Source organism: Myxocyprinus asiaticus, chromosome 2, assembly GCF_019703515.2.
Source record: "Myxocyprinus asiaticus isolate MX2 ecotype Aquarium Trade chromosome 2, UBuf_Myxa_2, whole genome shotgun sequence".
Taxonomy (NCBI): Eukaryota; Metazoa; Chordata; class Actinopteri; order Cypriniformes; family Catostomidae; genus Myxocyprinus; species Myxocyprinus asiaticus.
The window spans coordinates 9,943,547-9,962,046 of record NC_059345.1 but is presented as its reverse complement, the minus strand read 5'-3'; the positions used below and the strand labels follow the sequence as shown (position 1 = coordinate 9,962,046).

General features: G+C 37.5%; 1 protein-coding gene across 6 annotated transcripts in view; it reads right to left on the bottom strand.

The window, feature by feature from the left end:
* LOC127412660 (inositol 1,4,5-triphosphate receptor associated 1-like) overlaps positions 1 to 17,953 on the bottom strand; it is a 44,176-nt gene extending 26,223 nt beyond the window's left edge. For 4 of the 6 annotated variants that reach the window (XM_051649244.1, XM_051649235.1, XM_051649209.1 and 1 more), the window contains exons 1-5: positions 17,806 to 17,953; positions 13,375 to 13,482; positions 11,872 to 12,024; positions 9,498 to 9,971; positions 4,643 to 4,861 (exon numbers count right to left, since the gene is read on the bottom strand). In XM_051649244.1, the coding sequence (XP_051505204.1) occupies positions 4,643 to 4,714 (72 nt within the window). In that variant the 5' untranslated portion in view covers positions 4,715 to 4,861; positions 9,498 to 9,971; positions 11,872 to 12,024; positions 13,375 to 13,482; positions 17,806 to 17,953. Of the gene's footprint in view, positions 1 to 4,642; positions 4,862 to 9,497; positions 9,972 to 11,784; positions 11,841 to 11,871; positions 12,025 to 13,374; positions 13,483 to 17,805 lie in introns of all 6 variants that reach the window. The other 2 variants (XM_051649226.1, XM_051649216.1) reach the window with 2 other exon arrangements.
* Positions 17,954 to 18,500: the final 547 nt, after the last annotated feature.

Below are 18,500 nucleotides of genomic sequence, written 5' to 3'. Positions count from 1 at the left end.
TCTGGAAAAAGACGGTGTGGTTGTTTCAAGGAGCAAAATAAGACGATACTTGAACAAAAATGAGCTGCATGTTCAAGTTGCCAGAAAGAAGCCTTTACTGCACCAATGCCACAAAAACGCCCAGTTACAATATGCCTGACAACACCTTGACACGCCTCATAGCTTCTGGCACACTGTAATTTGGAATGACGAGACCAAAATAGAGCTTTATGGTCACAACCATAATTAAAAAAAAATTTTTTTTTATTTATTTATCACACATTATACATTTGCACATATACAGTGAAATTCTTTTTTTCACATATCCCAGCCAAGCTGGAGCAGACAGGGTCAAGGGCCTTGCTCAAGGGCCCAACAGTGGCATCTTGACAGTACTGGGGCTTGAACCCCTGAGCTTCTGATCAGTAACCCAGAGCCTTAACTGCTGAGCCACCACTGCCCCTCTAAGTGCTATGTTTGGAGAGGGGTCAACAAGGCCTATAGTAAAAAGAATACCATCCCCACTGTGAAGCATGGTGGTGGCTCACTGATGTTTTGGGGGTGTGTGAGCTCTAAAGGCATGGGGAATCTTGTGAAAATTGATGGCAAGATGAATGCAGCATGTTATCAGGAAATACTGGCAGACAATTTGCATTCTTCTGCATGACAGCTGCGCATGGGACACTCTAGGACTTTCCAGCATGACAATGACCCTAAGCACAAGGCCAAGTTGACCCTCCAGTGGTTACAGCAGAAAAAGGTGAAGGTTCTGGAGTGGCCATCACAGTCTCCTGACCTTAATATCATCGAGCCACTCTGGGGAGATCTCAAACGTGCGGTTCATGCAAGACGACCAAAGACTTTGTATGACCTGGAGACATTTTGCCAAGATGAATGGGCAGCTATACCACCTGCAAGAATTTGGGGCCTCATAGACAACTATTACAAAAGACTGCACGCTGTCATTGATGCTAAAGGGGCAATACACAGTATTAAGAACTAAGGGTATGCAGAACAGGTGTCATTTCATTTTTTTCTTTGTTGCCATGTTTTGTTTTATGATTGTGCCATTCTGTTATAACCTACAGTTGAATATGAATCCCATAAGAAATAAAAGAAATGTGTTTTGCCTGCTCACTCGTGTTTTCTTTAAAAATGGTACATATATTACCAATTGTCCAAGGGTATGCAGACTTTTGAGCACAACTGTACATACATTTGCATTTATTCATTTGGCAGATGCTTTTATCCACAGTGACTTACAAAAATAGGAAGAATACAACGTAAATGATTCATCTTTAGGAGACAGTAGTATGAAAAGTGCAGCATTACAACTAAGTTTCAGTTGTATCAGAAAAATCCCTTCAAAAATAGAGTGCAACTCTGAAATAAATAATATATAAAATAATATATACATATACCTGTATATATATAAAACCTAAAAAATATTTACATATTCGTTTACACTAAATAACACTGAAAAAATATTTTAAGATTTATGCATTTCAATTTAATTCAAAATTCCATTTAATTGAGAAGAGTAATCTTTAATAACATTTTTTACAAAATTAATATTTGATGTTTTAGTCATTTAATTTTGTTAATTAAATTTGTTAATTACACAGTTCAATTTGATGGAATTTTGTTATGAAATTAAAATGCGTAAATCTTAAAAATAGGCTAAAATATTTTTTGAGTGTACAACTAACACTATTTTAATTGAAAACTTAAGTGACAATTAAAAAAAAATTTTTTTTTGTTTTTGCCATATTCACCCACAATTTACTTGTGAATATAAATATAATTTTTTTTGGAAGCCCACTGTTTTCCCCAGTATGATGCAGGCAACAGCAAGGTCATGGGTTTGATGCAAAAAGGATATAGATTTTATCATAATGATAAAATATACAGGTGCATCTCAATAAATTAGAATGTCGTGGAAAAGTTCATTTATTTCAGTAATTCAACTCAAATTGTGAAACTCGTGTATTAAATAAATTCAATGCACACAGACTGAAGTAGTTTAAGTCTTTGGTTCTTTTAATTGTGATGATTTTGGCTCACATTTAACAAAAACCCACCAATTCACTATCTCAAAAAATTAGAATACATCATAAGACCAATAAAAAAAACATTTTTAGTGAATTGTTGGCCTTCTGGAAAGTATGTTAATTTACTGTATATGCACTCAATACTTGGTAGGGGCTCCTTTTGCTTTAATTACTGCCTCAATTCGGCGTGGCACGGAGGTGATCAGTTTGTGGCACTGCTGAGGTGGTATGGAAGCCCAGGTTTCTTTGACAGTGGCCTTCAGCTCATCTGCATTTTTTGGTCTCTTGTTTCTCATTTTCCTCTTGACAATACCCCATAGATTCTCTATGGGGTTCAGGTCTGGTGAGTTTGCTGGCCAGTCAAGCACACCAACACCATGGTCATTTAACCAACTTTTGGTGCTTTTGGCAGTGTGGGCAGGTGCCAAATCCTGCTGGAAAATGAAATCAGCATCTTTAAAAAGCTGGTCAGCAGAAGGAAGCATGAAGTGCTCCAAAATTTCTTGGTAAACGGGTGCAGTGACTTTGGTTTCAAAAAACACAATGGACCAACACCAGCAGATGACATTGCACCCCAAATCATCACAGACTGTGGAAACTTAACACTGGACTTCAAGCAACTTGGGCTATGAGCTTCTCCACCCTTCCTCCAGACTCTAGGACCTTGGTTTCCAAATGAAATACAAAACTTGCTCTCATCTGAAAAGAGGACTTTGGAACACTGGGCAACAGTCCAGTTCTTCTTCTCCTTAGCCCAGGTAAGACGCCTCTGACATTGTCTGTGGTTCAGGAGTGGCTTAACAAGAGGAATACGACAACTGTAGCCAAATTCCTTGACATGTCTGTGTGTGGTGGCTCTTGATGCCTTGACCCCAGCCTCAGTCCATTCCTTGTGAAGTTCACCCAAATTCTTGAATCGATTTTGCTGGACAATCCTCATAAGGCTGCGGTTCTCTCGGTTGGTTGTGCATCTTTTTCTTCCACACTTTTTCCTTCCACTCAACTTTCTGTTAACATGCTTGGATACAGCACTCTGTGAACAGCCAGCTTCTTTGGCAATGAATGTTTGTGGCTTACCCTCCTTGTGAAGGGTGTCAATGATTGTCTTCTGGACAACTGTCAGATCAGCAGTCTTCCCCATGATTTTGTAGCCTAGTGAACCAAACTGAGAGACCATTTTGAAGGCTCAGGAAACCTTTGCAGGTGTTTTGAGTTGATTAGCTGATTGGCATGTCAAAATATTCTAATTTTTTGAGATAGTGAATTGGTGGGTTTTTGTTAAATGTGAGCCAAAATCATCACAATTAAAAGAACCAAAGACTTAAACTACTTCAGTCTGTGTGCATTGAATTTATTTAATACACGAGTTTCACAGTTTGAGTTGAATTACTGAAATAAATGAACTTTTCCACGACATTCTAATTTATTGAGATGCACCTGTATATCTCAAATACACTGTAAGGGACCGTTCAGACTGAATTCGTTCTTGCATTAAAAAAAGCTAGATGCCGTGCAATGAATGGAACAGAATGCAGGTGACTTGCAGGTGATGTTTTTAAAAGTTAAAGTTCTTACATGTCATCTTAAAAACATAGTGCTCATGCACAAAAACAGTGATATGTGGCGCAGTGGTCAAAGGTGTCTGTCTAGTGCATGTTTATATAGAAAAACAATTAAAAAACAGTGCAGATGGATGCAGAAACGTGTTTGTTGTGAACAGCACTAAGTCTGTCAAATGAATAAATGTAAATTTAAAAAGAAATCTTTTTTTTCACTGTGCTATGAGTACAATTATTTAAATGCCACCAGGAAGTAGTCACTGACAGAGATTTCTAACATGGCACAGTACCAACAAGTGTCTTAAGAGCTGTCATGCAGTACTGACTTGCTCCTTGATGCTGTTCAGTTAGGAGTTTGGCCTTTCATTGTTTGGTCTTTAGTCTGGGATTAGATTACTGAAGTTTAATATGATTTTAACGAGGGGTCTTATCTGAGTCTCAACCTCACTGTATGAGTGGATTCTGCAAACTCAAGAATAACAATAGCTATAATTAAACTATAACCTCTGACAGGCTTTGATGTTAAAACAGTCTGTGGTTTCCAAAAGAAAAACAGAACAGTAAATCCTGCTCTTGTCCTGAAGCTTTTTCTTACTGGTGTAATAGGTTTAGTCTCTGATAGAGAGACATTCGTAGATGTTTAACATGACATTACATTTTGAAACCAGTAGAATTCCATATCCACATTCTAAAATTTTCCATTAAAAATGGGTTTGGATGATATCTGAAACTTAAATTCCTATAAAAACATCTAAAAAAGCTAGACTGGAATTTTGTCCAATGGAAAAAGATCAAACAATTGGTAAATGAACTGGTAAACTGGTGTTTGGTAAACAACATACAAGCCCAATTCGAATTTGGGTTGCCTATTGCAAAACTTCACCGCAAAATGTATCGGAGAACCTGCAGCATCTGTCAGGGTGAGTCTCCGACAAGACATAAAGTCAAAAAATTATATAGCACACAGCTTTAGACTGTCGAATTACTCTTGTTATACATTTCCTAAAGTAAAACTGGACCTTTGCCCAATCTAAAAGATATAGATTGACTCACACTGGAGGGTGAGCTGGACGTACTCTCGAGCTCTTCTGGAGAGTCCTCCTCTTCCTCAGGTAGGGTGGGCATGGCAGGGGTGAGAGGGGGCAGAGAGCGTGTGTGGAGGAAGATTAAAGGGCTGACCGACTATGTTGCGACAATGTGAGCTCTCTTTAGAGAAGTATGTTCAACCTGTGAATCTATGGACCGGCATGTATCAGAAGTGTCCTCTTGGTCCTGTATAGAGAACAAACACACATAACATACAGCACATGTATACGGAAATTGTGCCGCCCCTTACAAAATTGCTGTGGTGGTACCAGGGTACACAGATGGTAATACCATGGTGCTAAATGATATACTATATTCATATCATGGTTTTGAATGGTACTTCAGAAAATACCATGAAAATACTTAGAATACCATTAGTATTACCATACCTAAACATATTCAAAAAATACTAGTATTTATCATGGTTCATGTCCAAAAACCATGGCAATACGATAGTACTTTTTCTTAGTGGAAAAATAACCTCTTAACTATGGTGTGAGACCAAATAATCCTGTGGTAAGTAACACAATATTCAACCATTTCCAAATTAAGATGGTAATACAATGGTACTAACTATGGTAGCTCAGTTAATCATGGCAAAATATATCTGTCAGATTTTCCTCTGCTGGCACTTATCCCACCATGAATTCCCATCTCATTTTCCTGCCTTTCAGAGAGGTTCAAGAGGAAATGGTTCCCTTCAGCAACATAACAATTGCTGATGGTATCTCATACGCAATAAAACCCCTACAGTGATGACCAATGACAACAACAACATCTACAAGGGTCATCATCTTCATCATCATAACATTTCAGAAATAATGTGTAAACAACATCTCAGATATCATGAAATACTGATGAAGCTTGTGAATGCATTGTAAAGTGCAATTGCCTGTGAGTTAATTATTATGCTGACTTGACAAGGCCAACATACTGTTATTGATTGAGTTAGGGTTTTAATAGTATACAATACTGTTATTATTAACTATGTGGTTAAGGTAGCACGTAACACGGTGTAACGTGTGTTACGTCATGTAACACATGTAACGTAACACGATGGCATGTATCATGTCGTGTAACGTAACACGATGGCACGTATAAACAAAACAAAGTTTGATTGGTCATTTATATATCTCAGATGGCCCCTTACGTGCAAGCAGGTGACTCTCGGCGCCGTCATTGCTAAAAAGGGATAGTTCACACAAAAATTTTAATTCTCTCATCATTTACTCACCCTTATGCCATCCCATATGTGCTGAACACAAATGAAGATTTTTAGAAGAATATCTCAGCTCTGTAGGTCCATACAATGCAAGTGAATGGTGGCCAGAACTTTGAAGCTCAAAAAAGCACATAAAGGCAGCATAAAAATAATCTATATGACTCCAGTGGTTAAATCCATATCTTCAGAAGCGATATGATAGGTGTGGGTGAAAAACAGATCTATATTTAAATAATGTTTTCCTATAATTCTCCACATTCTGAAAGTGAAAGTGGAGATTTATAGTAAAAAAGGATTTAACTATTGACTTGTTTCTCACCCAAAGTGATTGCATTGCTTAAAAAGACATAGATTAAACCACTGGAGATGTATAGATTACTTTCATGCTGCCTTTATATGCTTTTTGGAGCTTCAAAGTTCTGCCCACCATTCACTTGCATTGTATGGACCTACAGAGCTGAGATATTCTTCTAAACATCTTTGTGTTCTGCATAAGAAAGAAGGACATGAACATCTGGCATGACATAAGGGTGAGAAAATGATCAGAGAATTTTCATTTTTGGTTGAACTATCCCTTTAAGAAACTAATCGGCCAAACAGGAAAATGTATTGTACGATACTGATAATTTAAAAATACCAAATATTGACCAATTTTTTGGCCTCGGCAATAGTCTTTCAGGTTGTTCTGACTTAGTATGATTTATTTTTCGAACTGATCAGACTTATAGTTTTTCCATAGTGAACAACAAATTATCAAAACTGTAAAACATCCATCCATATCCATCCTATCTGTCTAGCTGCCACCCAAAACACCCTAGCAACTGTCTAGCAACCAATTCTAAACCCTTAGTGACCACTCAGAACATATTGGCAACTGCTTAGCAACTAACTAGAAATCATCTAAAACACTGTAGCAACTGTCTAGCAACCACTCATAGTGATTTATCCATTCTGGAACTTCCACCAGACCAGCCGCTGAGCACCTTTAACAACCAATACATAAAACATAAATAACCTTCAAACTTCAGATTTTTAAAAAGTTGTTTTTAACTTTTAGACAAGACTTTGTTACCATTCAAAGACCTCTAATGATCAATCTCTGCCATACGCCTGCATTTAAAAATATGTGTGCATCATTAATGAATCAAATCATAATGGTGCTGTTTCAACTGTATAAAAGCATTCATCTGTTAAGTAGTTGTATAAACACAGCTTTGTCTAAGATACAGATCAAGAAGCAAGGAGACTCCTTCATTGCCCCAAAGGAACACATTCTGTTTTCCATTATATCCATTCTCATTTTATCTGAATGCTACAAAAGCTCTCATTGGTTTCCTGCTAGCCCAAACAATATAGAGAGACAATTCAGAGAGAGAGAGAGAGAGAGAAGGCTGTTTTAGTCTTGTTTATTTTAGAATGTCATAAAGGAACAAAACTAAAAATGATTTATACTTAATGTTGTGAAAGGGCCCACTAGAGAATTCACATTTGAGTTCTTATGAAACGAGACATGATTGTATGGCAGAAAATAGATTAATTTCATAATCAACAAGAGAAGAGAAACCACAAGTCAGTCTGCTCACATAGCTCCATTAAATTAAATTGACTTAACGGCAAATGATAGGCTGGAAATGTCACTATTTTTACAGCCATAGCAGAAATTAGCCTAGATTTTTACATATGAAGAAAATTAAGAAAATGTGAGTGTTGCTTGCTCGTGCAAAATTTGCAGCTATGATGTTAAGGCAGTGGTTCTCAAAGTGTGGGGCGCGCCCTGTGGGGGGTGGGGGGCGCGTGACCCACCCATTCTCAAATCACTTCACACACGTTCACCAAAATTAGTGGCAATACACGCAAGAACCAGTGTGCGCGATCTCTTTTTCTCTACCTTTTCTCCTGCCTTGTTTAAACTTCGCCAGGCACCGCAGCGCTCCCTGTGTGGAGCTTTCCACAGACCAAAGTGTTTAGTAAGTGTCAGGTGCGCACACAGATGCGCTCATGTAAACAAAGATGTCTTGCGCGCACCAGTTTCAAATGGGGGAAAAGATTAATTGATCCTTAAATTTCGGTCTGTTCCTCACACAGCACTATCGAATGGCTTCAGAAGAATTTAAATATAAAGCACGAATGAATTTTCTGACGGGGAGATGTGCAGGAGGGGGCGATCGTCTGCCGTAGAGAGTGTTCCGCGACCGCTATTGGCCCTTCAATAACATATAATGTGTGGAGAGGGGCAGTTGGTGGACCTTTTGGTGTGGGCTTAGGCATGTACACAGGGACACCACGTAACGGCTTTGGTCTCAGGTCCGTTTTTATTTCCGTCATTAATCAGGAGTAAATTATTGTCCAGAGGACCGCTTCCGAAACAACACGAAGATGGCACTGTCACGTGGTACCTGTTACTTTTCTCAGCGCTGGCCAGGATGGGCCAATCACAGTCATTTATTATTACTGGAAGTTTACTGGAGTTTAAAAATGCTTTTATCGATACTGCTGAGGCAGATTTCCATTCACAGGAATGAATTCTTGCAATTATTAGTTTTTATTGAAAATATCTATACAGTGTAAAATGTCTCCAATTTTGCAATTTGCAGTTTGATCATGTCCTGGGGTTTGTCCTGCAGCAGTATACATTTTTATTCTTTTGTATGTATTGAAAGTATATAGGCATAATTCAAATGTTTAATATATTTATGTAACACAAAGCATGCATAAAATAACAGAACAATGTTGTTATTGTGACAAAGAACCACTGTGCTAAGGTGTTGTGGGTGGTTGCCAAGGCGTTGCTATGTGGTTGCTAAGATGTTCCGGGTGGTTTTGAGTGTGTTGCTATGCAGTTACTTGGGTTTCCAAAGTGGTTTCTGGGGCATTGTTAGGTTACACTTATTGAGTATTTTTTTTTTTACATATATTTTCCACTAAAATATCGAAATTTCAAAACAGTAATCTGGCAAAAAAAAAAAAAAAAACAAGAAAAAACTATATGCAACTTGATTTTTCCCTTTAAATCAACTTTTCTTTCTTACCCCATTGGTAAATAGTTTTTCCTTGTTTTAAGCACAAAGCTCACTAAATTCTGTTAGATTTCTCAGAAAACAAGACTAAATATTTAATGTCATTTTGCCTCTTTTGTAATCTTTTATTGTTTTAAAGATATGCCTCATCTATGGAATTTTTTTTAACCTGTTTTATTGTCCACCAGTCAAAAATTGTAAGTCTGATCACTTCACGGTATGATGTATCATTCAAGTCCGTATATTTGAACCCTTATTAGTCTTGCTCCTGCATATACAGTATACTTATGTCGTTTTTCTTCTTCAATTAGAGGTCTATGAAAACCAAAAATCTGGGGAGGGTGCATTCCTTATATGGGAGAGCATTTTCTTCAGTCTTTTATAGCAGGTTAAAAGGAAGCAGGAGCTTTTTTGATGTTTCTTTTAGAAAAAGGAATTGCTTTCAGAGGGGTAATGGCAACAATTAATTCTGTGTTTTATCGACAAATACTGTATATCCAAGATGAGTTCTTTGTGAACAGGGAATCACTATCATACAAAATGACATGGTTAAAAAAACTGTTTGATCATGGATATAACTCACTGTTGGAGTGTTGGAGAGATCAGAGGCTTGGACGCTTGGACTCTTTGATGTATCTTAGTCACTTGTTTTTGGTTCCTCTGGAGTCTCACTGTTCCCTGTCCCTGTTTGACTCTTTCCACTGTGCTCAGATTTCTCCTGATTCCTCCCACTGCAACCTGACTCTTGACACTTCCCAGTATCCTCTGATTCTACTTGGCTTCCCGCTGATGAATCGGATGCATGGTTATCCCAACTGCTCTCTGATGTGAAAGTTTCAAGGTCTCAGTCCTTCCAATATACTCTAAATTCCTAATTTGGCTCTTTCTGTTGGAACTTTCTGTTTGTCCTCTACTGTTTTGCTTCTCAGGTTCTGGATGCCTGGTGTCCTCTTTATTTGGACTTTGGCTCCTAAAAGTTTCCTTGTTTGCAGCTAAGATGCTCCCACTGCCATTTGACTTTGATAAGAAGCTCTCATTGCTTGTTGACAGATCTGACCTAAAGGGAAAAAAATGGGAAGTTTACACAAAGCGTCACTTGAGAGAATCTACCATACTGTATATCAAAATAAAACAGAACAATACAACACAATAATACAAATACTGCATATCATATCATATCAATACAAAACAAATAGATGTACACTGGCGGCCAAAATTTTGGAAAAATTTACAGATTTTGTTCTTATGGAAAGAAATTGGTACTTTTATTCACCAAAGTGGCATTCAACTGATCACAATGTATAGTCAGGACATTAATAACGTGAAAAATTACTATTACAATTGGAAAAAACATTTCAGAACTTCTTAAACTCCTTCAAAGAGTTCTCATCAAAAAATCCTCCATGTGCAGCAATGACAGCTTTGCAGATCCTTGGCATTCTAGCTGTCAGTTTGTCCAGATACTCAGGTGACATTTCACCCCACGCTTCCTGTAGCACTTGCCATAGATGTGACTGTCTTGTCGGGCACTTCTCACACACCTTACAGTCTAGCTGACCCCACAAAAGCTCAATGGGGTTAAGATCCATAACACTCCTTTCCAATTATCTGTTGTCCAATGTCTGTGTTTCTTTGCCCACTCTAATATTTTCTTTTTGTTTTCTGTTTCAAAAGTGGCTTTTTCTTTGCAATTCTTCCCATAAGGCCTGCACCCCTGAATCTTCTCTTTACTGTTGTACATGAAACTGGTGTTAAGCGGGTAGAATTCAATGAAGCTGTCAGCTGAGGACATGTGAGGCATCTATTTCTCAAACTAGAGACTCTGATGTACTTATCCTCTTTTTTTGTTGTACATCTCTTATCTTTCTTATCTATAACTTATCCTTCCACATCTCTTTCTGTCCTTGTTAGAGCCAGTTGTCCTTTGTCTTTGAAGACTGTAGTGTACACCTTTGTATGAAATCTTCATTTTCTTTTTGGCAATTTCAAGCATTGTATAGCCTTCGTTCCTCAAAACAATGATTGACTGATGAGTTTCTAGAGAAATCTCTTGTCCTAATATTGACCTTAAGACATGCCAGTTTGTTGCATACTATGGCAACTCAAAAACAAACACAAAGACAATGTTAGGCTTCATTTAATGAACCAAATAGCTTTCAGCTGTGTTTGATATAATGGCAAGTGATTTTCTAGAACCAAATTAGCAATTTAGCATGATTACTCAAGGATAAGGTGTTGGAGTGATGGCTGCTGTCTAGATTTGATCAAAAATGAATTTTTTCAAATAGTGATGGTGCTGTTTTTTTACATCAGTAATGTCCTGACTATGCTTTGTGATCAGCTGAATGACACTTTGGTGAATTAAAGTACCAATTTCCTTCCGAAACAGCAAAATCTGTACATTATTCCAAACTTATGGGCGCCAGTGTGTACATTTTCCAAAGAAATGTGAGTTGTACTTGCACATGCAAAAGTAACTGCCACAATGCTAGGGTGTTCTGAGTGGTTGCTAGGATGTTGCTAGGTTATTGCTTACTGACAAGTCAAAAGAGCCCACCCTAAAGTCCCTAGATATGGCTTGGGTCCCTCATTCAATATAAGTCTATGGGTATTTTGCAAGCACCAATTATGAATGTGCAGCATATAACAATACAATTAGAATTAGTAATTTATTACAAGTGTGTGTTATAGCGGAAAGAGACATTTCCTATTGCATTACCCAAGAAAAATGTGTCCTTGTTCAAATTTGACAGGTGGGACTTTCAGTGCACATTAAAAGGGTTTTTACATGTACCATTTCTGAGTCAACTTGATTTATAAGGGCCATGCTGGGTGACAATATAAACTGTGGAGTTTCTGCACAGTCTCACCTCACGCTGGATCGTCTTTGTGTGAAGATTTTACATAAACACACACAAGCCTTGTCCTGTAAGAAGGGAAAGAATGTAAACACTTACCCCACTACATTCTCATGTGTGTGATGTGGTGTGAACTGCTCACAGGCTGGGCCGAGAAAAGGTTCCGGTATGGGGCTGTGAGGGGTGGCAGACTTACTCTCAATACAGTTCAATCAAGAGTCTGATGGCTAATCAGCCCCACTGTTGGAAAGCCTAATGAAGAGGAACCAATATTGTTAAAAAGATATGTCTCTCTCATTGCAACTGAACTCACATAAAAAGGTGCTTATTTATTTTGGATGAAAAATAGATATACGGAAAGTATTTGTTAAAAGAATATTCTGGGTTAAATACAACTCAGGGTCTATCAATGCTGTTGATTACAACAGAAAAGGTTGACGTGTTCCTTAAATTGTGCAAAAGAACAAAAAATGTGGTTACGTAATAAACTTACAACAGGCCTATCACTCAGCTTTTCCGATTAGATGTAGAGGCGGACACACGCAGTTCCAATTTTTGTTAAAGCACATACAGCTACATGAATTCATCAGCTAAAAATGTTTGTCTTTTGAACAGTAAAAGTTGTCATGACATGAGTTAAAAGACAAAGTTGATAAGCAATTCTATTCCACTAGTCTCATGCTTACATGTTATAATGGATAAACTGAATAATACCACAATGGACCCAAACCTGAATGCGAGTTTGCCCCTCTCAAAACAACACTGACTCTTAGTTTTCATTCCAATGGTAACACTTTTTTTCAAATCTATAATCATTTGCTATAAATGTAAGCGCAGTGTAGTTCTAGTGGGAAGACTAGCAGCTGTACATCATCGCACCATTAGCTAGGTAGCTCCTAGCCAATCACATGTAAGCCACCGCTTTATAAGTCTGCTCACAATCTATCACATTGCTGTTTCAGTGTGCTAACACGGCAACCTCCACCACCTCACCACCACCAGTTGAGTCCCGTCGTGCACGGGGGTAGGCTCCTCACCCCTGCCTCCTATCGCCGGCAGGATCTGATGGTTCAGAGTACAACTTCTTCGGACCGCCAGACGGGGCTTTCGCCAAAGAGAGACATTACATTCCTGTTTCATATTCATCAAATAAATGTAATCTAAAACTTTACTCATCTGCGAGTCTTCCTGATAGAACTGCCATTACCTTTGCCATACATTAACCAGTATTACATCACTGTGTTAACAATTTGCAAGATTTTAGGAAGACTGCATGACTTACAACAGTAAGTAAAACAATTCCAAACAAATATCTATTTGGCAATTTATTAACCCTCACGCAGCCTATGTGACATCAGTCGAAAAGGAAAGGCATTTCAGAGAAAGTTGTATCTATTTTTTTTTATAAAAAATGTCAAAGATTAAAAAAAAATCTTTGAAATAACATGCATTGATAAATCATGCACAATGAGACCAGGAATGAGGGTTATGAAAGTAAATAGGGTCAGCTTTCATTTTATGTTGAGTTGTATTTAACTTGTAATATTTCTTTAAATGGATTTAAGATGAGAACACTATTTACAGATATAATTTAGATATTACCTGCAGGTACAAGCTCAGAGCCCACACTCTCAGCACGATTTGTCTGAAGGGCAGATGGTGAACCAGAATCTGGACCTAAGAAGGGTTAATCATCGAGTTTTTGCTGACCTTAAAGAAAAATACACAACACACACATCTTTAACGATGATTTTAAGAGTAGATAAAGCCCTGGAAAGACGAATATGTCTTCTGTGTGAGTATAGGTTTGAAATCTCATCAAAACAGGTCATTCAAATAATCTCTGACATTTAAAAGTGCTGATATCGAAAGGATTTCCCTTTGACTGAAAGAGTTCCTATGTGCTGAGCGGAAGAGATAATGATGATAAAGACACAGTATCAAAACAATCTCCTCGACCTTCTACACAAGACTTGTCAAATCTCGTGCATCATGTAACAGCTCTATATTTGCATGAATTTCATTGGATTGTTTGAGTCATGTTTTGTGATGAAACATACTGAGGCTTTCACTAGAGACAAGGTTATAAAAACACCCAGACATTAGTTTCTTTTTAAGTTATGGGATTGGTAGCATAGTCTGTTAAAAGACAGAATGAGAATGCATGGGAAGTGCTAACATGAATTGAGTTCCATTGCCCATCAATGTTGTAAAAACAAGGCCAATGGTGCAGCAGAAGAAAAGAAAAATCACAAATGAGGTCTCTTTAATATCTTAATTGTTTCACCTAGACAGCATGAGGTTAAAGTCTCCTGTTCATTAGATTTTTATCTTGTGTAAAATACACTAATCTTACATATGTCTTATGGAGTTCTCTGATATGTCATTTAAGCATCAACATTGTCTCAGACGTTTCTCACTAAAATTCCTGAGAAGAAATAAATCTAGAAGCAAATGAGACAAATGTTGTACATACAGTAAGACTGTAGAGCTATAACATCGATGTTGATAGCACAGCTCAGATAATTTGGTCTTGGACGAATTTGATGAGAAATGTTTATATTGAAATCGCTGACTTTTGATTGCAGACTTTGGTATATTAGCAAATTTGAGCACAGCTTGAGACATTGTTGAGATCTCTCCTAAAAATCTAGAGATGAAACATTTGAAATGACGGGGGTCTTGTTCTCTAATCTAAGAAAAATGACTTCAGCAAAAGTCTCCAACTGCTCTCCCATTCCTCCTCATTACTGTGTAGAAGAAACAATTGCGATATAGTAAAGAGATTTCATTTGTGATCTTTTTTTCCTGCAGATGCTACCTGGTCTCATAGAATCACGTTACTATACGTACATTTTTGCCAAACGATTTCTATGTGGCCCGTTTTACGTTTCCTGTTGAAGTGAACACTAGAAGGCTAAAACAACAAGGACTTTTATTTCCTCACATAAATCACAAGCAAATGGGCAGATTATCAGCTCATAAACACTTAATTTTCGCACTTTTCCTCACACAGCGCTATCCTATTTTTGTGCTACCTATAGGTGGATACACATGGGCGGATGTTGTATTTTGGCATCGCTATACACAACGCATAATTTAAATTCATTCAAACCGACTGATCTCAGTATAGAAGACTATGGGCTGTGAGTAAACAGTTAAACCTTCGACGCACTGAGTCATGTGACCAAACAACATGAAGCTGATCACAGCAGAGTTTGTCTTTGGTAGAAATGCCAACAAAACTACATCTGGTTAGAAACCTAATCAAGTTTTTACATTGTAAACATTGAACATTTACATTGAAATTTGAGTCAAAAGTGTCTGATGTTTCATCTGATATGCCATTTTTAAATTTGAGCGAGTTATCGTGAAACACCACGCTGCTAAACACAATGTACACTAATGTGTACTTCAGCACATTTTTTCCTTTATTTACTGTGCATTATCACATTGAGAATCAATGGGCTCATCCAAAAGATGTAAAATGTTGCTTTCAGAGGCTTTATATGGAGTTAGGATGTAAATAAGGTGCATTTGGAACTGTTCTGAGACCAGTGCAGACATACAGCACACTGGAGGTTAATTCATTCACTAAATAGGGAGCAAGGGAGCATCCTCTAGCTCTCTATGGAGCATAGAGCATTCACTCAGTTCAGTTCAGTTTCAGGCTGCAGATGATGTTTGGACCACTCAGCATGTTTGGCAGACATGGGACAAATAGTAATCAGTACATAGATTCAGAATTTATAATGTATAATTTTATTTTAACATGGTTGGCAGTGATTGGATGATGCTGGCAATTACTTTGAATCAGAATTTATTATGCTAATTTCTGATTTAATGTCTGTAACGTCTCAAAAACATGAATAACCAACACTCCTGGAAACATAATATGACTTTTTATAGCTTAGTATTATTTAAAATTTCACAACTTAGTTCTGCTGTACACATACGTATGTTGCCATCAATTTTTAGGAAAACTATTTGCTTTAGAATTATTCTTTTTATTATTATTATTTACATTTTTATTAGGTGCTACTAGTTAGAAATCAAAAAGGGAAATGGAAAATGCACACAGCAAACACTCAGGCCTCAGGAGGTTACGACATCAAAACACATTTACTATATTGCATGACTTGTAAGGTGAGGCATTTTAACATTTGCATTCAATTAACTAAATTTACAAGCTTGTTCAAGTGCGATCAGTAGCTCAACTGATAGAATGTTACACTTGCGATGTAAAGGACCGAGATCCGATTCCTGAAGAGCATGCAAGTCGACATGCGAGTCGAAAGTGTCGTAGAAGCAGCAAAAAATTTTACTCAATTTCAGCAATTGTATTTTTCATCTCACATTTGCTTTTTATGCACTATCAATTACGTTTAGGTTTGAGGTTTAGGGTAGGGAGGTATGTTTTGTTAATTTAAACTAAACCATTAGCCTGAAAACCTCAACTGTTTGGGAGAAAATGCTACTCGATTTTATTACCACTTTTTGGACATTTCACCTCAGAACTGTCGCGACAAGTGTAAGGAGCCACGTAATAATCCTTTTACAAAATTGTCACCAAAGTCACATAATGTTCATGAGATGCTCTGCAGATGATTTGATTTCAGCAGCAGGGAGGCCAGACAGCAGGAGTTCTGCAGCACGTCCCCCCGCTGAGCATGACACATGGATGAATATTGCAGTGCAATCCAATCACCCTGATAATTTCATGCTGGCAATGAGTCTATGTTTGTGAGTTTTCTCTTTTGATACTCCCCCTCTTTCTTGCTCTCTTTCTGGTCAATGTGGATGGTCATCTCATTGACCAGAGCTATTTTTAGGGGGCCTTTGGCTGCCATTACAAAGAAGAGCTCAAGTCTATATAAATTTGGAGAGGACGGAATGTCAGATTGGTGCCAGGTCCCTCTGGGTCTCCAGTGATTTCACAGTGTTACCTCATGGCAAAACCTCTGAAGCGGCTTCATGAGAAAGTGAATGCTCGGACCTCCTGACCCCCCCAACCTTCCTTTATTTGTTATGTAAGTCAGATACATTGTGCCAGATTTAGGTTAGGTTGTGTGACACACCAAGGAAGTGGTTGTTATATATTTACTGTAAAAGATGCCACAACCCAAAAAAGTATTTGAATCCTTAAACCACACTTTAAAAAGTATGAATGTCACTGCATTAGATAACAAAATATCAAACCGAGTGGCATCTGCAAACAAACGATGCTACATCTTTCTCAGAACTAACCTTTTCTGAGCCATTTTTTGCAATTACTTCCAACCAACTGGTCTCAAAGTTTTTTTTGTAGATGCAAGTTCCCCTCAAGTTCACACAGGTGTCCTTACAGAATAACTACAGGTGTAGTTCATCACATTAAATATGGATATGTTACACTAACATTTGACATACAAAACGTATACAAATCCTGTTTTGTCTAAATTTTGAATAGTATATTGATTAGCATTTAAAACCTAACAAACTTCTTTTTGTGAAATGTTTTGCCTGAAAAGTGTGCTGGGGCTATCTTTCTTTAAAATAAATGCCACATAGTTTAATATTTGCTATCTAATGCTTTGACATTCATACATTTTTAAGTGTGGCTAAATACTTTGGAGGCAACCATAGCAGGAATTCATGGGAGCATTTGAGGAACAGGAGAGCATCAAGTGAGAATCAGTAAAATCACACCTGCTATAAAGGTCAACTAGCTCAAGGTAACTAGTTATTTTTATACTTTGCAGAAAATCACAGAAAAGCATGGACTACTAAAGGCTACTTTCATTATCACAACAGTCTGTGAGAAAACAGCTTGACATCAACATCTAACTCTGATTTATTCCTGACCAGAATAAATTCCTGTGAGTTTCAAAGTGCATGATTTCGAAAAGTCAACAAATTTCATACTCGGATTCATACACAAAACAATATGTCACCCTCGTGTAAATCCCTTAAAGTACTTGACTCTGCTGCAAGTTCTTGGTCTCATGAGAACATATCAATCCATGCAAAGAAGAAAATCTGCTCAAACTCTACCTGATTGGCCAACAAGGATGAAAGATGCTCTCTCTATCAACAGCCCACTACTTCCATCAAAGCTCTCTTTGTATTTTTGCTGTTGATATGTTTTGTCAAAGATCCACAATCTTCAGCATTCTCTATTTTCCTCTCCCTAACTTTTTTTCCTCTGCACCAGCCTCTCTGTGACTTCTGGGAGCTTTGACCATTTAAGGAGATAGCTTCTTGTGGTTCTTCGGCTGCTATTGCTGTGTGTGTGTGTGCTATTTTTGCCTGATGCTCCAGTGAGCCGCAGCACAGGAATGAATGTGTCCAGCTTAGCCTGCATGTTTGGATCTCTGCCTCTTTCTGATTTAGATAGGTACTAAAATTGTATGGCCAAACGGGAAACCGATTTAAATTCATGTACCTGGTTAATGACAGTAATTCATATTCTTTCCTCTGCACTGCAAACAATTATTTGCTTAATACTTTTCTGTATTTTTTCATGTTTATTTAGTGAAAAATACCTAAACGTCTTTGAAACAGATTCATTTACTTTGAAAAGTTTGTTTCTTACCTTATTGGCAAATTATGTTAAGCATGAATCTCACCAAAATGTTGTTAGATTTATGCTTAAAACAACATTTTGTGTTCTGGGTTCAATACAGCTTAATCGACAGTATTTGTGGGATAATGTTCATTACCACAAAAATTCATTTTGACTTTTCAAA